Source organism: Vipera ursinii (genome assembly GCF_947247035.1).
Source record: "Vipera ursinii genome assembly, chromosome: 2".
NCBI lineage: Eukaryota > Metazoa > Chordata > Lepidosauria > Squamata > Viperidae > Vipera > Vipera ursinii.
Genome location: NC_139513.1, coordinates 228,824,066 through 228,847,664, shown reverse-complemented (window position 1 = coordinate 228,847,664; position 23,599 = coordinate 228,824,066). Strand labels below are relative to the sequence as shown.

The 23,599-nt window shown below is 36.0% G+C and overlaps 1 protein-coding gene across 2 annotated transcripts in view; it reads left to right on the top strand.

The window, feature by feature from the left end:
- The window catches only part of LOC310635566 (guanine nucleotide-binding protein G(q) subunit alpha), a gene marked incomplete at its 5' end in the record, with an annotated part of 284,223 nt that overhangs the window by 42,031 nt on the left and 218,593 nt on the right, over positions 1–23,599 (top strand). For both annotated transcript variants that reach the window (XM_083354635.1, XM_083354634.1), the window contains one exon: positions 17,295–17,449. In XM_083354635.1, coding sequence (XP_083210761.1) covers positions 17,295–17,449 — 155 coding nt within the window. The remainder of the gene's footprint in view (positions 1–17,294; positions 17,450–23,599) is intronic.

Here is a 23,599-nt window from a genome sequence, read left to right as displayed (position 1 = left end):
ACTGCTGTAAATCAAAGACTACCTCTAATTGTATCACAGATCTTGTAGAGTTAGATATGTAGCAATAAAGACTAATTGATGAACAGGAAAAATACAGAATACAAAAATGGTATGTGTGTGCTCCATATTTAGTAAATTCTGCGTCTGAAAAATTCTCTGCCTAGTCGGGAATAGCATCTATCAAGTACCGAGAGAAAACTCTTTTATAAAGCTGATCCCTTTGCACCAGAAGGTCAAGCGCTCAATTCTTACAACTCTGTTAAACAGTACATTTCACATTTGAAATTCACCATTCACTTTACCCAGAGGCCTGCGATTGTCTTGGATCCTGATATGGGGATAATAATTTTAATTGTCTATTTCCCAGATACAGTCTCTCTTGCTGCTTCTCTCTAAGGACCCTTCCACATGAGGATTCTGTGCCAATTTGAAAGCAGCTCTGGGCCTCTATATTCCCATGATGTCAAATGAGTGGGAAAACTAAGCTGATTTATTTCCAGCCTAGTTTGAAAGGGTGGGGAGGAATCTATTTACTTTTAAGTTGTTTGTTTTGTTTTTGAGATGCTGTAGCTCCCTTCTCTCATTAGGGGAATTCTTGCCTCATATCTTCATTTGGCTTCCCTTGAGGTTCTTCTGTAAGAGGAAAGCTACCCCCCCCCCCGATGGCTTTGCTGCTACCCTTCATCCCCAAGTAACCAAGATGAAAAGAACAGGTGCAAAATTGACAAAATGTGAAGTTGTCTTTAGCCCCGTGCTTTTCTTGTCCTGTCCTCTAGAGTGAGGATGAATGATTTTTTTTCCCTTAGTTCAGAACCTGAAGCAAACCAATTTTTGTTGCTTGATCTCATCATTTCAAATTGGCTGAAATAAAGACTAAAGATACCCCTTCCAAATGTTTCTAAGGATTTGGGTAGCAATGTGAAAGGGTTCTGACTTCTGGCTGAATATTGCTAATTTGATATTTCCTGAAGATTTATTATCTCTCTGGGCATGCAATAAGAATATCTGAGTTGGGGATAGTAGTTTCAGTCTAATAACTGAATTATATTGCTACATGTCTTGAGGCCATCTACTTTAATCTTACACAGATAAATTTGATTACTTTCTAGGAGACAGCAATGAATCATGATAACAATTAAGATTTGATCTTAAACTTGTTTTAACACCTAGCTAGTTAAGCTCTGTCCCTTATAAGAGAGCAAAAGGACAAGAGTTTTAAATTGAAAAGGTGTGAAACACAGGTTAGAGATCTTCAAAATAGAAATCGAAAGGCAAATCCTCTATTTAACCTCCGACCCATTACTGAACTGAGTTTTGTTCACACCCTGAATTACTGTATGGCATATGTAATTCTTCCAAAATTGCAGTATATGGATACACCTAAACCAGTCCCCACTGACACATTTAAAGAATGCATTTCCTCCCATCTATATCATTGGCCTTGATATTTTATATGCCAAGCCTAAATTTAATATGCAAGTTATTCAGGTTTGACATGTCTGTATTAGACAAGCTCAGGTAGGGGCAGCATTCTCTGACTGGTTGAACTGACAAAACGAAATTAGCTCGGACCTGGCCAATACTTCTGCACACTGTGTCCTTCAGTGTCCTTCAAGTTAAGCTTGATTTCTGGTAACTATGGTCAAGCCCATGTCATTCTCTTGGAAACAATATGGAAATATTTTGTCACCGTCTTCTTCCAGAAAGGTTTTCCTTTTACAGGTAGTCCTTTGACTTATAACAGTTCATTTAGTGACCATTCAAAGTTACATTAGCATTGAAAAAAGTGACTTATGATCAGTTTTCACACTTACAATCTTTGTAGCCTCCCCATGATCATGTGATCACAATTCAGATCCTTGGCAACTGGTTCATATGACTGTTGCTGTGTCCCAAGCTCATGCGATCACCTTTGGACAAGCAAAATCAATGGGGAAGCCAGATTCACTTAACAACTGTTTTACTAACTTATCAACTGCAGTGATCCTCTTAGCAACTCTGGCAAGAAATGTCATAAAGTGGAGCAGAATTCACTTAACAAATGTCTCACTTAACAACAGAAATTTTGGCCTCAATTGTGGTTGTAAATCAAGGACTACCTGTATTTTTTAAAGGCCTCTGGATTTCTTGAAGATCCTATCAAGCTCAACTTGAAGGACACTAAAGGACATAATGTGCAGAACTAGCACAAGCATTTTCTCACAGAGGAATTAAGTAGCTGAGCAATCAATTAAGTCATCTATTTTCTCATTATCCTGGAGTACAATCTAATTCAGGCTAAGCTTATGCCCACTAGACAATTGAAAGCCAATACAGGTCTTTTAGTGCAAACATTGTATGATCCCTGGGTCTTGCACTGGTTAGCTCCCACGATACATACCAATTGCAACTTTAGAGTATTTCCAATAGCCCCACAAAAAACATGTTACAGTAGCAATGATAGGTTGTAATCAAGGCATAGATAACTACAGTATCACCAAGTCAGCTATGTAGTGACCACAGTTAGCATATTAACTATAGTTGTACAAATGTGCCTCTTGTCACAGCTGCAAATCCAGCAACAGCTGGAAGTCAAGGAGCACTCCTAAACTAAACTTATTTTTGGCGGATGCAACCCCATCCAAAACAGGATTCACCTCAATTCTCAAGTCCAATTTCCTCTTTACCAATAGCACTTCTGTTTTCTCTGAATATAATTTCATCTTGTTCTCTTCTCATCAAGCCATTTACAAGCTCGGCCAAAATTCAAGGATGCCAAATGCTTCTTTGGAATTCGAGAGTAGGAAGCTGTAGTTCTCTTATTAGCATTCTGAATACACCTCATTCCAAAATTTTCAATGATCTCTCCCAGCAATGTCACTGTTAGATAGCAGAAAAGATACAGAACTATGTAGGGACTGCAAAGATCAGTAACCCGAGTGCTGAACAATGGACCTCAGACACCACCTTTTGAACTCAACTTTATAGTACAGGACAGAACGACTATAAAACTGCCCCCAGTACTCAACTCTTCCAAGAGTCCCTGAAGGCTACCATGGTCAATGGTACTGAAGTCCTGGAAGTTTATTTGAGTTGCATCCCCCCCCCACTTCCAATCTCTTTTCTTGCATAAATCACCTACCAAGGTGAGTACATGGACTACCAATAATTAAAATATGGGATTGTCTTTAAATGTATATTGTTATCAAAGCCCCCATGCTAGGGATGCTAGACACATTACATAGGAATACCCTGTCTGCGTGTGGTGGGGGGGATCATTTTCTCCAGTTATCGCAAAATTCTTCTCACATAGAGCAGCAGTCCCCAACTTTTGCAGCTTGGCGACTCGGCTGGGAGGGAGGGAAACCTTGCTGCACGAGCAGCGGACCAGTGCATATGTGCACGCAGCTCATGTTTTGCAAGTTGCACTGTACATTTGTGTGCATGCACGCCGGCCTGCCACTTGCACAAGACGAGCTGTGCGCATGCACGTTGGCCCACCACTCGCACAGCCCAGTTCCAGATAGGCCACAGCCCAGTAGTGGGCCGTGACCTGGGGGTTGGGGACCCTTTGACATAGAGCAAAGCCTTTGAAAATAATTATTTCCTCTTAAATGTACTATAATGCAATTCTTGAATTTCTTTTGAAATTACAAAATACACAGCTAATTCTTTTAAAGATAACTATACCGAGATTTTCAAAACTATACTTTCAGCCATTGGCCTTTTTCTTCTAAACTTTCATATGTTTTTGTAGTAGTTTTGAAGAGTTGGCAGTGTTTTATACTTATGGAATCAATTATTCAGAGACTAGTGTAGAAACCATTGTTCAACAAGGCAATTACATAAAGCCAAAAGAAATTCTTCCAATTTTATCTCTCTATAATAATATTCATAATAGGGTCTACTCTGTTCTACCTGGCATTCTAATCAAGACTTATAAAGTTCTCAGGCTTTACAGTGGGAACATAAAATTTCATAGAGTTTAAAAATAACATAGTTCCCAATGAGTCCTGCTAAATGCTTAAAAAAGGCTTTAAGGTTAATTGTTTCCTTTTGCAGTTTAGAGTATTTAGCATACTTTTGTGGCACAGTGCATGTCTATGACATGTTGTGTGTAGCATGAGAAAAAATAGAACACGCTGTACGTTGGACATCCAATTGTAAACCATACAAATTGAAAATCTGCATTTTACATATATAATCATTGGGGAGGAATATGAAGTTAGTCAGAACATGACAGTCTTATGTGAACATAGGAAATCCTGTTCAACTATATACTTGCAAGCCAATATTTGCAACTTGAAGGCAAGAAACTTGCTATATTAAAAATTAAACCTATTATTTGTTAGAGCAGAAATGGAACAAGGGGTTCTGCTTTCTCTTTGACACAAATCAAAAATTCTATTATAGCCTTTCCTCTGTTACCATGATGTGTATTTTTTTTTTTTTACATTTTTCAATTTTTAGTAGAGTGTGTTGTGTATCTTTGGTTCTGGGTGCAAGATGTAGAAAAATGCTTTTGTAGCTTATCTTCTTGTATGCAGCAATTTTATTAATTTATTCATCATTAACAAAGAGAACATGTGGTTCTGACACAATATATGGCCAAAACCTATAGCGTTTTTACTGAAATTTAAGCATAACATATTAATTAAGCAAAATGCAGCGAGAAAGAAATCTTGTGGAAGATTTATTGGATGAATGTTCTCTATTAGAAACTGAAGTGCCATTTACACTGCCCACTAGAGAGAGATTTGTCAAGAAACACTTTCATCCACATGAAGCATAAACAAAAATTAATTATTCATTCCCTTTGTTACTTGTAACATAAAATACAGATTTTTAAAAGGAGACATATTGCAGCTTAAGCTTATCCCCAAAGTGTTTTTTATCTGATTATATCTCTTAATCTTGTACCATCAATATCTGTGAATTAGATCTGAAAAAATGAATGACTGTGCCTCACTAGGATTTATGATACTTAGCTTTCATCTTAGAACTTACTTGTTAAGGTTGACAACCTTGAAAGCTAACATTTTCCCCAAGGCCAGCCTTCTATCTGCAGGATCACATACTACTCCCTGCAGATCCTTCTCAAATATCTTCTCCATTATCTTCCTCTCTTCTGCTTGAGGCTTTATTTTTCATCAGCTTTGTTAAACCAGCTAAAGAGTTTTTCCAGCTGATTAACCTCAGTTGCAAGACAATTCCAAAAGTGAGGCATAGAAATCATATAGAAACATGAGAGACAACATATATATGAAAGGTAGTTTCATTTTAAAACACACAAATATATTTTCTTCCTGTGTCTAAAGGTCTAAATCATTGAAATACGTTAATAAATATTATATAAGCAGTAACCTAATTTTTGATGACGCAAACTGCCAAGAATAATTGCAGAACACCATGTGCTTATTAATAATTTCATATAAATTAGTCTTGGTAACAAATAAGAAAGAAGAATAATTCTGTCTGGAACAAGTAGATAATCTATGGATGATCAGCTGTGGCATGATTTTGGGATAGTATTCTCCTTTGGGATTACTAGAAATAATATCTTAAAAAAATTCATACTCTAGGACAACAGCCTAGATGAAAGTAATAAAAGATAAACATGAAAATCAAGTAGCAATGAATAGCTCCTAAATACAGCCATGTGCCGGGCCTGATGTTTTCATCAAAATAATCATAACCCTGCAGACTTTACCCCTTTCACGGAGCCATGCATGGTCACAGTGGATATGTAAAAGAGACAGGGCTTGCATCATAACAGTACAATTAGTTAAAACACTTTTTAGTACCACATCAATCCCCTTCCCATTCCGTCTTCCATCCCTGAAGATGAATTTACAATAGTTTTTGTAAGATAAAGAGAAACATATCAGTGCCATGCCATAAAGGAAGGAGAAGGTTGCTTTTAATGCCTTTCCTGATTAGAAGATATGCTGGTGTTTTATCCTCATACTATTATTTCATTATATGTTTTGAGTTAACATTATTGCAGGGCAAGAAGAGTCATGAATCTGGGCACAGCTACCACGACTGTTAGAATGTAGTGCAATGCTACTATAAAGGGCTTAAGTGGTTACGAAGACATTTTCTCCTGAGTTGCCCAGGAAATTATTACGCTATGGTCTATTGTTTACAGGGTGTTGTGGCTCAGTGGTTAAGATGCTGGGCTTGTCAGCTGAAAAGGCAACAGCCCAGGTTCAAGACTCAAGCGCCACATAACGGGGTGAGCTCCTGTTTTGTTCAGCTCCTGCCAGCCTAGCAGTTCAAAAGCATGCAAATGAGAGTAGATAAATAGGTACCATTTTGGTGGGAAAGTACTCCACGATGTCATACTGGCCACTTGACTGCAGAAATGTCTTTCGGACAGTGCTGGTTCGGTGGCCTTGAAACAGAGATGAGCACAGTCAGCAATGAGTAGCAGAGTAAAATCCGCAGGGCCTTCTTTAACTTTTACCTATTATTTACAGTATTTCTAATATATATTGACATGAATGTTCATCTATAATATGCAGAAGACAAGATAACAGAATTGGTGGGAACAAATGTATTGTTGTTACCTAGAGTAAAAAAAAGATGACACAAATTCTTCCTAAACAAGGAAAATTTCTAATACTAGTACTAACAAATATAGAAATGGCACACTGGGCTTAATCGCCAATCTAAAATATGAGCAATTTTTATTTAGAATATACTACAATATATTTTTTATTTGTGTCAGCATTAGACATCACACACTTTTCTGAATATTGTGGTCCATTAATCTTATACTGTCAGATACTTTTGGAAGTACAGCATGTGTTTTGTCTCTTACATAAATCAGTTTTTTCCCAGCACTATTTTTGCTAATTCCAAACTGGCCATCTTGTTACACTTTAGAACCTTTTTCCAGTTACAGGTTAACAATTGCATCCTATTGATGCTTATTTGAATATTAGATCCACCATGGAGTTTTTTCAATGGACCGTATTCTATTCTATAAGTGTTGAGCTCTTATAAAAAAACAATTTGATAATTTTAGAAACAAAATTTTTAATGCAGAACAAAATCATTATTTCACTATATATGTATACAGATCCAAAATAGGAAGCAAACATTTTTAAAACATTTTGTACAGAGCTTATTTTTCTATCCCATAATAATTTACAGCTATTAATTTATCACGTAACTTCTTTTCCTGTTGATCAGTTGTCATCAAAATAGATGTTTGCCAAACATTAACTATAATAATTTTAACAATTGTTAATATAAAACTCACTGTCAATGTTAAAACATTGTATAGTGCTATCATATGTGTAAAAGTTTTTTACAGTACTATTAGATAATGGACAATCATGTAATTTCACCACACAGTAATTAGAAAATGTACCTTTTCAAATGTGCTATTACGTATATGCGAAGGAACTAGTCTAGGGCAAGAAATGTTGCAAGTCATTTACTGGAACTTGTATGTATTTATAGATCCCCATTCAAAATAATAATAAACTTTGATTGACTGGAACGGTTGATTCTTAATGATGACAATGAAAAAGTGAGTCATTGTAGATATTTTGCATTTCATCCTAAATAATTATTTAAAAGACAAGTCCAGAACTGTTTTTATACTTTTCATTTTTTTTTCTTAATTTTACTTTCAATCCTATCTAGTCTTATTACTGTTAATGCTGTCAATCTAGAAAAAAACATTAAATATTAAAATAGAGCACTGTTTTAGTTGCACAAATGCAATTTCCACTGAAAATTGAACCTAATTTCTTAAATTAAACAAACCTGCTTTCTGGATCATTAGTAGAAGCGCTATGCATTTGCTTTATAAGTACTCTTTAGTTTGGATGAAACCAAGAGGCCAATCATGGTTTAATGAGGTCTAGGGTATTTAGGCATGATTGGCTATTTAATCCTAATTAATGAGATGGTCTAAAGTGGTGGTAATTTTTTAAAAAGGGGTTTAAACACAGTGGTAGTTTTGTTTCTATTCTATTCTTCCTATTTTTATTTCTTCACACTATTTTAAGCAAATGTCTAAGCTGCTAGCCAAGTCTGATTGATTCATTTAACAGATATTGGCTGATTTTGTCAAATTAAGAATGATCAGATCTAGTTAGTACCTGAATTGAAAGGTACCACAAAAGGCTTGAGACATAGAATAAACTTGGAAAATTAAAAAGACAATAAGAAACTGAAAATAGCAAGATGGTAACCTTTTCCATATTATTGTCAAGAAAACAACAATAAGGACCAGTTCAACTTGGAATGATATTATTCATAGCTGTGAAAAAGCTTTCTTTGTCCTTTTTTCTAAAGAGTTGCTGAATTTTCTAGTTCTTTGCTGAAAAGGATGGTTGAATTTTTCATTTTCCCCCCAGTCTTATCACAGGACATGTATTTACATACCAGTCTTCAATCCTCCAAGGTTTATCAAAAAATATTGTATCCAGTTTGATCCCTTTACAATGAAAAGTAGTGATGATTAGCATCCCTAGTGTGCCTGGAGACATGTCCTTAGGTACCTCCCCAGCATCCTGTTCAATTCGATGTTTTATTTAATTCATATCATTTCAATTTCAGCTCTTGGCAGGTTACAGATAAAAACTGAAAGAAAACAATGTACTAAAGAAAAAGGTGTCTCACTGGAGACCAAAGACCCCAAACCAAACAGCAGATAGCCAATAAAAGGACCTTAGAAATCCTGAAAGAGCTTAATTGTAAGAGCAGATTTTAACATTTTAGATGCTTAAGTGCAATAGAATCTGCACAAAGGGTTGTAAATCAGCAGGATGGTAGACAGCATTGTGATACAAACTCTGATCCTTTTGACTATGCATACTTCAGTGACCCACCAACAAAAAGAGGCAGTGTTTACAACTCAATGCATTATCTGCCATTTTGCCAATTTTTACCCCATCCTCTCTACTCCAGCATACATACCCCCCCCCATGCTTCAGAATGGCACAGTGTTCAAGGTATTATTTAAATTCATCAATTGTGATAGCATTGCTGCCTCTGAATATCGTATTCATTAAAGGTCCTGGAAGTTTAGTTCCAGAGACAAAACCTCATCTTTGTAAGAAGCTTTAAGTAACATCTGAAATTATTATCAAATATTTATACTAGCTTTGAAATAATAAACATGTGTTCTTGCAAACTGGGTGTTTTTAAATGTTATATTGGGAATTTTAGAAAATATTCGGTAAAATGAGATTCAGAAGTTGGAACATTTGTTTATATTGTTTGAACCTATGTACTTTAGTTACTTTTTAGTTACTTTTTAAATTGAACTGTGATTAATAGACATTATCAAATAACTGAATAACCTGAACCCATGATGCACATTTTAAAAATATTATTTTTCTTCTGTTCATACGAATCCAATTCTTGGGGACTGCCTGGACATTAAGTCACTGCAGTTTTCTTGGTAAGGTTTCTCAAGTGATTTGCTATTGACTTCTTTGTAGGGCTGAGAGAAGTGAGTAGCCCAAGATCACCCAGCTGGCTTTGTGCCTAAGAACTCAAAGTTTGCCAGGTTCTAGCCTGATGCCTTAACCACTATACCAAAGTGACTCACCCAAAATATGTAAAATCCACCAAAAAAGAAATAGAAAGACAATATACATGTTAGTATTTACTGTATATCAAAAGTATTGTTGATTATAGATCTGTTGCAATTAAGGTAAGATAAAAAATCATCTCAGGCTGAATAAAATTGTGGTTCCTATCACTAATATTTCATTTTAACTTGTTCTATAAGCTTTTTCTAACATAACAGTTGAAAAGGACTTGTTAATCTATTTTTAATACTACTATTATTATTTACTATTAATCTATAATATATTTCAATCGTTAAATTATCTAAGATTTTCTAACATTGAAACATCATTATTTTAGCTGCTGAGAAAAAAATATTCTTTGTTATTAAGCTTAAGGTTTTATCCTGTACATAAATACAGTAACCCTAGCTCTGGGGAGCATTTAATTTCTTATTTAATAATGATACTTATGGGCCTATAAAGTTTACACCAAAAGAGATCACTGGACCATCACATATGAAGGAAAGATTCCTTTGTAGACATCTTCTTCTTCATTTGGAAGAGTGTGTGTGTGTGTGTGTGTGTGTGTGTGTGTGTGTGTGTGTGTATGCCAATCTGACGAGTCAAGTTCCATTAATTTATAATCTTCCACTGAATTCGAGATGAATTTGCTTGATCTCCGTAACACTTACCATTCTGTTTCCTGTATAGCTTTAGCAAGATGAGTATCTTAAGTATCCTTGGGGAATAGCCAAGATACTATAATACAAGACTCAAAAGAAAAATCTACACCTGATTTGTAGCAGTGAATTCTCATATGTGCTGTTTAATTAGTCTTTTTTAAAAATAGGGATGGCTATTGAAATCTGGGTTGCCAAAATGTAGACAATCTTGATGTCAGCAAAGACATAACTAAGAGTACTTGATTAAGCTGATTTTGACCCTGGGTTTCTGCAGCTTAGATATGTTAGCCTTGTAATCAAAGGCAATAAAATAGGGCTTTTAAATAATCTGGTTAATATTTTAGACTTATTTTATCTGTGGTATAAATCTCTAGATATTTTTAATTTAAATGTTATCTATATTCTACTGTTAATTCAGATTATATAATTTATTATTATTATTATTATTATTATTAATAATAATAATAATAATAATAATAATAATAATAATAATAATAATAAAGTTGGAAGGGACCTTGGAGGTCATCTAGTCCAACCCCCTGCTCAGGCAGGAAACCTTATACCATTTCAGGCAAATGGCTGTCCAGTCTCTTCTTAAAAACCTCCAGTGTTGGAGCATTCACCACCTCTGGAGGCAGGTTGTTCCACTGGTTAATTGTTCTAACTGTCAGGAAGTTTCTCCTTAGTTCTAGGTTGCTTCTCTCCTTGACTACTTTCCATCCATTGCTTCTTGTCCTGCTTTCAGGTGCTTTGGAGAATAGCTCGACTCCCTCTTCTTTGTGGCAGCCCCTGAGATATTGGAAGACTGCTATCATGTCACCCCTCACCCTTCTCTTCATAAAACTACACATACCCAATTCCAGCAACCGTTCCCTATATGTTTTAGCCTCCAGCCCCCTAATCATCTTTGTTGCTCTTCTCTGTACCCTTTCTAGTCATAGCTTTTCTTTTTGCCACTATTTATCATTGTTAATAGAGTAAAATAGTGATAATTTTGTTTAAAAAGAAGCATTAAACAAAATAAATGTTCCAGCAGAAAATGTACAAAGCAATATAACCTAGTTAATTTTTACATAAATAATGACATATTTAAAGTGAAGTTTACAAGCATGAGTTCTTTCTCCTAATATTTGTGCATGTCTACATGAGTCATAGATCTGGCAACCGTGAAAATGTGGGTGCTATATTTAAGTTTTACTAAAGCAAAATTCCTTAACAGTATGATTTGGAATTATTCAGAGGGTTTTGTTTTTATTGTTTTTGCTTCTTTTTTATTTGGTCTGGTGGAAGTAGAAAATTAGTGTTGTATTTTATCTGCCTTTTTCTTTTTTCTTTTCTTGCCTTATAGTTGTTGACTCCTGGTGACTCCTGAACTAAGTCCCTGCAGGCTTATAATGTTATCAAATAATTTAGCAATTTTTCTGTAATTGTTATTTCATTTGCCTTGCCTGAAGAAGGCTTTTTCCCCCCCTAAAGCTCAGACTACTGTCTATAATGGGCTGTCCTGTCTCCCCCCCCCCTCTTCATGAATTTGAAAGCCTGTGCTGGGGACATCCTTTATCCTAATACTCCAGTGGGGAAAAAACTGTGTGTGAAATATATACAGCTGTGTCCTGTGGACAATGAATTTTAGATGGTGTGTACATATTGTCTGAAACTTTTGGCTTTTATATTCATCACTTCATAATCATATTTCTTGATCTGATATCTTACTTTTGGATCTAGGTATCCATATTTTTTGTCCAGGATTTTCTTTACAGGATCCTTTCTGAGTTACATATATAAAAAGAGAGTTGATATGTGTACAGAGTATAATTATTTCAAGCAATTAAATTAGCACTTCAGCTGGTTGAGCTAATAGCTTCATTGAAAGGTGTGTGAAAATAATTAGCAAGCATTTACTGCTTTACACAAGTCAAGATTTAGACAAGGTGTGTTTAAGAACCATGTTAGATAAATAAATAAATTACACATGTGATCTCAATTGTTTGTAGAAATATTTTCAGTGTCCACACTTGGAAAATACCTTGTTGGGGACAACTGTTGTCTCCAGAATTTAATTTTCAGGGCAGGAGAAGAATCTCAATCTCTCTCTCTCTCTCTCTCTCTCTCTCTCTCTCTCTCTCTCTCTCTCTCTCTCTCTCTCTCTCTCTCTCTCTCCCTCCCTCCCTCCCTCCCTCCCTCCCTCTCTCTCTCTTCTCTCTCCCGCTCTTCTCTTTCTCCCTCCCTCCCTCTCTCTCCCTCTCCCTCTCTCTCTGTCCGTGTGCCTATATATAATTTTATTAAGAATTTTGATTATAATATTAAAATTTAATATAAACTAAACAAAGAAAAGAAAATAGGGAAGAGTAAAACGTGCAAGACAAAAAAAAGGAAAAGAAGACTATATCTACCTTCCCTATCTATATGTATATATTCTTCATCACAAGTATAAACAAATTTAGTAACTCTTCACCCTCTGTAAGTTATTTATCTCTCCACTACATATCCCATCTCTTCTCTATGAAGAAAGCCATAGAAAAAATCCTTTCAGTCCTGATGTTAGCAGAATAGCCAGACATAATAACAAACAGTATCTTATTTTAATCTTGATCAAATAAACCAAAATTATATTGTTTCCTTTTACAACTAACAGTCATAAGATTTGATTTCTCTTCATTTCTTCCTTGTTCCATTGCACAAAGTTCTTCGAGGTTTAACAAGCCTCTATTGTAAATCCAGTAGAAAAATATTATCCAGGTCACTCTCATTGTTTGTCATTTATATTTTTTTTTGTAGAGCCATTGAGACATTTTTTCTAAATCATTATTTTCACCTATCAGTTGTAAATCCACTTACGATGCCATCTTTATCTTAACAGGAAAAAAATGTTCTGTATCTAACATGTCTTCAATGGCTTTATAGTCTATTCATAGAAGCAGACATCATTACCATTATTTGTATTATGGCTACTGTTTCTGATTCTTTTCTTTAAAAGTGTTATTCAGTATCATCATTACTCTCTAGTGTCCAGTTTTTGAAATCATGGAGTTCTTTGTATTATCTTTTGGAAAAACTAAAATAGGATCTATTTCACATAAGAAGCTGTTTGTACTTTACAATTAATTCCAAAATATTATTGTTAGTTTCATAATTTCAAATTTTATTGTAAAAGTTTCAATATTCCAGTTTTATCTGGATCCTTAGTCTCTTTCTAACTTTTTAGGATCAAAATCTTGTTTAGCTTTTTGCTGTTTTTTAGATTCTTTAAATGCTTAATTTTGTAATTAAAATTTTCTTTCATAGAGGATTAGATTCACCTGGCATTTTCAAACCTGTTATTCCAAAGGTCACTTAGAAATAGTTAAAGAGCAATTTTCCAAGATTATTACACATTTGTAGACCTTTTATGTAAGTGGAGGAAAATACATTAGATTTTTGATGCATTTGTTAGCATTCAGCTAGGGTAGATTTTTTATGTTTAATGTTAGTTGTCTATGATATATTTGATATCTGGGGGGTTGTTTCCACATATGTATGTTTTGTTTTCATTATTAGTGTCCGATGTCTGTTAGCTTTATTTATTTGTTTTGTATTTTTGGAGATAAAGAATAATTTAAAAATGTGACATACTAGTACAGAGGTCCCCAACCTTTTGGGCACCAGGGACTGGTTCGGTGGAGAGAGGTTTTTCCGCGGACCAGAGGGTGCATGGTTTTGTGTGCTGCCTGCATCTCGCGGATGGTGCTTTGCTTGTTTGTGCAGATCGATTGCTGGCATGCCGCGGCCTGGTACTGGTCCATGGACCGGGGGTTGGGACCCCTGCACTAGTAGATAAGCAATCCACACAGGATATATACACTCAAGATACTGGAAACTGGGATTGTGCAAAACATTCAGAAGACACCTTCACAAAGAATGCAATTTTGTGAAGCAGGTATATGCATTTTGTTGGTGGTCCAAATAGAAATGTACATACTATCTACATACTATGTGCCTATAGGTGCACATTGCCTGCAATTCATTGGTGGCATGCAGCCCACCCTCAAACTCCATCCCAAGATTCTGATATTATATTTTTGTAGCATAAATAGCCATCCTTTGCTCCCTCCACGGTTATTTTCTTCTCACCCTATCCCAAGCTACTATTGCTGTGGCATAACCAACTCAGACCAGGAAGAGAAGTTAAAGGAGAGTCATCAGCCTGAGAGAATTCAGCTGGAAGAGTAGCAGGCCGGGAAAGCAGTGTGACCTAGCAACCAAGACTGACAGCTGTCGCTAGCCTCTGAACACAAAGAGGAGGAGCTAACATCACCTCCCACTCCCTGCCATGAAGAGAGGAGTGCTGAACAAATGCTCAGCAGAAAGAGCCAGAAAGATCCCACCCTGCCAAAGGGATAAATCCTGGTGACACCAGCTCTATATAAAGGGCACTGCGCGCCTCACAGATCCATTGGCAGCAACTCAGTTTACCTCACCACTGTGTTCGTTAACTCCTTACCCTGCATTCTCCAGTAATGACCTTGGACCCCCGTACCACATTTGTTTGACCTTCTACTACCTTGTTTATGATTGGGTTTGTGGGCTGGGTATTTTGGACGTGAGGGTCACCGATTTTTTTTCTTCAACCTTTTTTTCTATTAGAGTTCCGTTTGAAAAGCTTTTTAGTAAAGCTTACCTATGTCTGTGATTTCTATGGGCTGGGACATGACCTGCTGTATGTCTTCCATTTTCTTACCTTCCAATCCTTCCCATTCCTCACCCCTGCTGCCATTTCTCTAGAGATTATTTTGCAATTAATAATATAAACTAGGATATAAATGCAGCATATAAAAAACACACTCAGAAACTTGGGGTTCTTTATAGATATTAAAAATATTTTTGACCTAGTCATCCCACTGCAGTCCTCCATATTTTATAGAATTTAAAAAAATATCCCAAAGATGCTTTTTCACAAGGCTACTGGACTTTCTTGTTTTTCTTTGAAGATGTTTCACTTCTCATCCAAGAAGCTTTTTCAGCTCTGACTGGATGGTGGGGAATGGAAAGAAGAAGCATCCAGTCAGAGCTGAAGAAGCTTCTTGAATGAGAAGCGAAACATCTTCAAACAAAAACAAGAAAGTTCAGTTGCCTCGTGTAAAAGCATCTTTGGGATAACTATGACCTGGATAACTGAGAATCTCCATAGAAATTTAAACAATACTCTTGAAATTAAAGGCGGTCCAAGTGCTGACTTTGAAGCTGCAGAAAAGAGATTCTGGTCAAAAGAAAGTAGGATAGTGAAGATGCAGCAGTAAGAAAGCTCATTTATAAGCTCCAAGCAATGGTTTGCTATTATATCTGAGGACTGTAGGTGTATCTCTAACTTTCTTTAAGTAAAAACATCACATGTAGTGCTGTATCATGGTTAATTTGATTTTGATTTAATATACAGATAGTCCTCAACTTATGACCACAACTTAGCCCTAGATTTCCATTGCTAAGCAAGGCAGTTAAGTGAATTGCATCCCAGTTTACAAACTTTTTTGCCATGGTTGAGTGAATCACTGCAGTTGTTAAGTGAATCATGGGTCGTTAAGCGAATCTGGCTTCCCCCATTGACTTTGCTTGTCAGAAGCCATCTCTGAAGGTAACAAATATTGATCATAAATACATACCAGTTGCAAAGCACCCAAATTTAGATCACATGACCATGATTAGTCATAAGTGTGAAATCCAATGATGTCATTTTTTTCAGTGCCAATGTAACTTCGAATGGTCACTAAATGAATGGTTGTAAGTTGAGAGATACCTGTAATAGGGTCCAGATAGGATGAAACAAGCTACAGTAAGGTTGAACCTGAACAACATATAGTAGAGTAGCTGTTAATTGAGGTGGTTTGTTAGACCCATTTTCTTCTTTGCATGGTGAAGCACTACTCTTAAATGAACAGGACTATGGCTTGAGGCATCTTCCTACACTCATGGCTACTGGTGGATGGATTTATTTATTTTCTATCCTATTTTTCATTTAGCTGTTGAAGGTGGAATAAATATCAAAATGTAGCAGCAACAATACAAAGCAAAGCATAGTAGCAGGAATAATAGTAATAATAATATTGATTGTGTTGTCTAGTGTGATTCGGGGGGGAAGGTGTTTTAGGGGCATACTGTAAAATAGGGGTCCCAATCCCCAGGCTGTGGCCCATTTAAAACTGGGTTGTGGGAGAAGTGAACGTGCGCAGCTCAACTTGTGCAAGTGCACAAATGGAGCTCCTCACGCAGAACCATCCCCTCTCACCCGCCACTTTGCAAAGCCAGAAAGGCTGGAGACCACTACTGTAAAAGACTAGCAGAGATAGCTTTGAAACCCCATTTAATGAACTCTCCCTTTGTACTCAGATGCAAGTTTAAATTATGTAAGTTGTTTTATGTTTAAATTCAGTTTCTCCAAAATGCATTGTTTTTCATTGAAATGAGAAGCACATGTGCAAAATTAAAATTAAAAATCACATAGTATTGGAAAGAAAATATGCACTTTGGGGGTATGTAAATTTGGAATCCTAAGGAGGTATACAAAAATTTAACAATGCATATTCAATATTTGGGTCCAGTTTTTGTTTTTTTTGTTTAATTCCATTTATATCCTGCCCTTCTCCGAAGACTCAGGGCGGCTTACAAGCTTAGCAGTAGTAATTCCATAGAAAAAGGGAATTATTGGGAATTTTTCTGTTAATAAAATATAACAGCTGCTTCTGGGTCTCCCATTTACTTCCCTGTCCAGATTAAAACTATTTTGAGGTAATTTTTTGTTGAAAATTAGGGGTTTTTTTGTTTTGTTTTTTTAGAGCCAGCAGGTCTCAAGGGAGTTGACCTATGATGCAAAAAAGGAATTAGGAAATTAATTAATTAAAATGGCTGATCAAAACCATGAAAAAAAATATCTCACTGCATTTCTAGAAAAAGACTGCCCTACTTTCATTTCCTATCTATAGTGAAAATGTATTGCTATAAGGCTATAATAATATATTCCTTACCCGCAAATCAGTTCTTGAACTGAGAATTCAATAAAAAATTGGTCTGTGTATATTTTATATGACAAATATGTATTGATTTCCTTTTTTTATTTCAATAGGTCAATGCACAACTAGTTCGAGAAGTTGATATAGAGAAAGTGTCCTCATTTGAGAACCCCTATGTAGATGCAATAAAGAGCTTATGGAACGATCCTGGTATTCAAGAATGCTATGACAGACGACGGGAATATCAGTTGTCAGATTCTACTAAATAGTAAGTTTAGATGTTTTAGCAATGTAATTTTAAAATGCATATAAATGTACACACATTAATATTGATTTTCTCATCTCAATTTCGAAAGCTAGTTAATGTAACTTTTAACTGGTGCTTCAACATGCTGAATTAATCAGATATTACTTAGATGTATATTGCAAGTATGAGATGCTTTTTGAAATGCTTTGATGGTGATAGTATTATCCTAAACCTTCTTGTCAAATGATTATCATGCTGTTAGTATAGCTGGCATACATAAATATGCCACCTTAGTTATCCTTTTCTTTCCAGAACCCAGTTTTCTATCATCTTTTATCTAGTTATCTTTCTTTTATCTCATTAAAAATCAAGAGTTTTCTATTAATTTTTCGCAAGCTACAATAGCTGTAACAACAGGCAATTATTTCATTATTATAAAATTATGTTGTTACCCTTCAAAAAATAAGAAATAATCTGTTTTTCAAATAATGAAGTTCTCATTCTGAGTCTTGTATAATCATGTATGTATGTATGTATGTCTCCTACCTTTTCTCCAAAGATGTTAAACAAACATGCATTGTTTTCTCTTCTCTTCTTGTTTTTCCTTACCCAGTGAAAGCTAGACTAAGAGATGATGTTCATGCATTGAATATTGCAGCAAAAGAACTTTGGTTCACACTTGTTGCTATGTGTGGGAAAACAATACATTATTGTAGGGCAGGAAGAGAAATAATATCTTATTTTTCAGAATTTCTGGAATAAAGAAGATAGGGTTACTTCCTTTGGAGATAATACGGTATATTTTCCAGAAGTTCCTCTTCATATGACCAAGAAGTAGAATTGGCAGTCAAAACTGACAGAATCTGACTGATAAGGCAAATGGCTGTGTATGAACATGAACATTTTGAACCTAGACCAAGATGTCTGGATATAAAAGCTCAGAAGGTTTATTTGGCAAAATTTGCAAAATATATTTATTTGTCTGTTACACTTCCTAGCCTTCAAAAACTCAGCTGAATTAGTTAAACAGCACTAAAAAATAAATACATGCTTGGTTATTTTGGTCTTGCCCCTCATACTTGCATCCTAAAATGCTGTGTAGGATTTCTTATACACAGTATGTACAGAATAGAGAATACAAGTAATGTATTACCTTGAATACTGTTTTTCATTTGCAGCAAATTGTAGTTGAAAAATTGTACATACAAAATGGATCTGTTTTATACGTATATGTTTTATATTCTTTCTAACAGCAAGTTCAGGTAGTTGAGTGCCTGGTGATTAAAATGAAATGTGTGGTTTCAACATGTCTAGGAAAGTCTTGACTCACTCAAATTTAGAAGGAAAATATTTTTTAAAAAAGCTCTAAAACCATTTAGTAGGAATTTGGTTTGATAACAGAATGGCCATGATAGCGTGGCCAAGCTGGCTGAGAATTTTGTAGTCACATTCAGCATCATCAAATTGGGGGGGGGGGGGGAAAGTGTAACAAAAATGATAATGAAGAACAGCTGAGAAGTGTGAGACAGTGGATGACAGTGTCTGAGATCTTGATTCTTAGTGTTATGGTTGGACAGGATGTTCAAGGCAAACCAAGTGAAATGATGGGTATGATGTGCAATATCTCCTTAACGTTGTCCAGTGCAGGAGGCCTCCTGCAGTAGGATTACTGGGACAGTGCACTCCTCTTTTAATTACCCTAACCCTAGCCACTCTGCACTCTGGGTTCAATTTTACATTGTGCATTATAGTCACATAGTGTATTTATTTTAACCTATAATTATATAATTTCAAATTTGATCACAAGCCAGTTGTGTCCAGAGTTGAGTAGTTTTATCAAGCAATTTGCACTGCTTGATGATTAGGTAACAAAAAAGGCTATTATCCTAGGAATGTGCAGTCCATCAGTGGTTCTTTCGTACTTATATGTATGGTTTAATGCATCCAGAAAACAAAAGAGCATAAATTAAGAGTGGCTTTTGATACACTAAAACCCCAGTAATGCATACATCAGCAGGATCAGATTTCAATAGTTGTTGCATACTACAGCCAGCCAAATCTCACCGGGTGTACTGTTCCAAAAGGCAGGCACCAAAACATAAAAGGAGACTAATTAAGTGACATTTTTCAAGAAGAGGACCCAAAATACACCTATCCTGGTGGACCTCATGAAGCAAACAGAAACAGTAACTTGCCTGAAAAACAACTATAGATATATGGCAAAAGGGGAAAAGGGGATTGAGGCTTCTAAATCTCTTTTGTTATGCTACCAAAATATCATGACTTTCATTCTGAGACACATAGAAAATTGTGGATTTCTGTAATTCAGAAATGACCTATTTATTTTGCATAATTTATATTTACATTAATGCACTGTAATGTTTTTTCCTGGAAATTCTCATTAGTGAGATGGTTTTAGTCACCTTTGAAAGATGTGTATCACAGAAGCACATGGTCCTTGCTTCTCCTGATCCACTAATCCCTTATTTACCATATTTTGTTGGGAAATATTGTAGATCTGTTATCATAAAAAATATTTTAACCATCATTAATGGTTGGTGGCATACAGTTATTGAAAAGAAATTGCATTTAGTCTCACGCCTACTGCTTCAGTGACTCCATCCAGCCACCTCATTCTCTGTCGTCCCCTTCTTCTCTTGCCCTCAATCTTTCCCAGCATTAGGCTCTTCTCCAGTGAGTCCTTCCTTCTCATTAGGTGGCCAAAGTATTTGAGTTTCAACTTTAGAATCTGGCCTTCTAAAGAGCAGTCAGGGTTGATCTCCTCTAGGACTGACTGGTTTGATTGCCTTGCAGTCCAAGGGACTCGCAGGAGTCTTCTCCAGCACCACAGTTCAAAGGCCAACTAAATTAGGAACAGCACAATTGAGCACATAATAGTTTATTGAAAGAGGCTCTCTTGGCCATTGCTGCTGTCTGGTCTTCAACAAGAGCCAACAGTCCCAAAAGGACCACCTAAACTGCATACCGTCTCTGACTGGGAAATGCAATCCAATCCTGAACTGAAAGAAGAAAATCTCCAGAATTAGGAGACTTCAAACCCACAGCCATTTGATCATGTATTGGACTGAAGCATTTTCTCCCCCATCCCCACCCCCACAGCCTCCAGTACTGGGAAAGAACCAATACAGTACAGCTGGAAGGGACCTTGGAGGTCTTCTAGTCCAGCCCCCTGCTCAAGCAGAAGAACCTATACCATCTCAGACAGGTGATTGTCTAGTCTCTTCTTAAAAATTATGGAGCACCCATGATTTCTGGGGGTAAGCTGTTCCACTGGTTGATTGTCCTCACTGTCAGGAAGTTTCTCCTTAATTCCAGGTTGCTTCTCTCTTTGGTCAGTTTCCAACCATTGTTTCTCGTCCTTCCCTCTGGTGCTGTGGTGAACAACCTGACCCCCTCTGCCATGTGGCAGCCCCTCAGATGCCGGAACACTGCTTAGTCATCCTATAGTGATGTGTTGATGAGTTTCATTAGCATAATAATGATACCTGACCCCATACCAATGAATGACTTCCTGCTGGCTTAATATAAATGTTAAATAAGAATAAAAAGAAAAAAGAAAAGTAAGCCCTAAGAGATTCCACAAAGAAGCGGTGGATGGGCTAGATTTTTCTCCTCCCAGTTACTGACTAGATCCATTGTACTTCCCACTCCTTAAGCTTGAACTTGGTCCAGAAAAATGTCATGTTCAAAGGTGCTAAAAGCTTCTCATCATTTCTTTCATTTTCCCTATTCTATTTTTTTAGTTCTGTGGTTTAATGCTTTAACTGTTCTTCATAATGAGTCCTATTCAGTTTTATTGGGCTCATTAAACAATTTTATGAGCTTATAAAATAGGAATTATATGTATAGTGGGGGGCCTGTTTCTTTTTTATAAGATACATTTTAAACAGTTGTCCTTTTTGTAAAGTGCACTATCTTAAGTGGTATATCTGCATGCTTCAAGAAAAAGACTAGTTGAACAGATTGGGACCTATTTTTATGTAAATAATGGTAAATTCCCATTGCAAGTCGTAGGTTTGTATTATGAAGGAGAGCTGACTGTCAGTAATTTCAAAAGAACCTCTATCTGTAATTTATTCAGTATTAAAATAAAAACAAAAGTTGACATACTGTAGTTCCACAATTGTATAATATGCGCATAACCTAAAAATAGAAAATTGCTAGCATCCATTTTGGCTGTAAGTCTATCCAGATTTTTCTGGGAGTAACTATGATTCAGAATAGACAGTTTTCAAAACAGTAAGGCAGTTACTCAAACTTTGCAATACTTCAACCCCTAAAATGCTAAATGTATTTGTGCAGCCTTCTCCCATGAATAAAACCAGTAACTTCATTCAGGTTAGTGGTATATTGAGGCCTTTGAACTATGATGCTGGAGAAGACTCCTGCGAATCCCTTGGACTGCAAGGTGATCAAACCAGTCAGTCCTAGAGGAGATCAACCCTGACTGCTCTTTAGAAGGCCAGATCCTGAAGCTAAAACTCAAATACTTTGGCCACCTAATGAGAAGGAAGGACTCACTGGAGAAGAGCCTAATGCTGGGAAAGATTGAGGGCAAGAGAAGAAGGGGACGACAGAGAATGAGGTGGCTGGATGGAGTCACTGAAGCAGTAGGCGTGAGACTAAATGGACTCCAGAAGATGGTAGAGGACAGGAAGGCCTGGAGGAACATTGTCCATGGGGTCGCGATGGGTCGGACACGACTTCGCAACTAACAACAACAACAAAGTGGTATATTGTTTCTTGCCAAACGCTAACTGGAAGGGAAAAAAAGCTAACTGAAAGACCTGTAATTTTCATTGTATTTTCTTAGCATAGATTTACTCCTATCAACCAATCTGATAGATTTGTCATAGTGAGCTTATTCATCATCCACCAAATTTACAAAGGAACCAACTGAACTGTCACAGTTTTCTTAATAACTACCAGTATAAGTTCATTTGTTATTCAGACACTAAGTTATGTCTGACTCTTCATGACTCCATAAACCATAGCACACCAGGTCCCCCTATCCTCCACTGTCTCTTTGAGTCTGCTGAAACTCAATGCCCACTATGTCAATGATAAGTTCATACAGTATTTAAAATTGTCCTTAGAACCTTGAATAATATAGAAACACATATTGACCTCTAATCTGCCTCTTTATATTCCAATTCTTAATCATGCAATACTCAGTAAGAGGAGAAATTTGTTCAATTCTCTGAAGAATGGGAAGATAGATTGCCTTACTAGTTAGTGTCCCAATCATAGGTAATAAATTGGTTACCGCAGAATGTATTGTAGATGGAATGGAAACAAGTCCCCATTTAATTTCAGATAGAGCAAGTTATTCAGAAATCGTACCAGTAAATTTCACTGAAATATTTGAGAAATGGTGAAACTTTTAGCAGTATACTTCACTGATTTTTTAAAAAAATAATATTTGATAAATACTGGTACTTTAGAAAGAAATTAAAAAGTTGGGAGTTAAGAGTTGGAACTTAGTGAATCTCAATGGAACTCTGACATAATTTATTTAATAAATTATTTAATAATTTAATCCATTTCAGAAAATAATTTAAACAAAACACAATTAGAAAATTTAAAGGGTAGAATGGCAGACCATATTAAGCCCTGTTTTTAGCTTTTCTTTATCATTTTATGTGATGATGTCATTGTGTCAGTTATCTATCTTTTACATTATGTTGTCATCACACAAATTATTTAAATTGCTGTGATGACACATGCTTTATTATACAGACCATGAGGAACAATGGGCTTTCCCCAAGTCCATTAAATCACGGCTTCACTATACAAATAATTCTGTATTCCCACAGTATAATTATTTCTTCTTTTTCTTTTCTTTTTTCCTGGCTTAGGTTTATGCTGGTATAGGGTTAGTTTATATCTGTCTGTAATATTAAATGCTGTAGTTCTTCAGTAAAAATATAAAAAAACTCCCATATTTCCCTATTTTGAAATAATATAAATTTAAAATACTGGATAAAACATTGTACTTCACTAACACAGTTCTACAGAAATTCCAACACCACAGGGGTAGGCAGCCTTGGATCTTTTATGACTCGTGGACTTCAATTCCCAGAATTCCTGAGCCTGGCTCAGGAATTCTGGGAGTTGAAGTCCACGAGTCATAAAAGAGCCAAGGTTGCC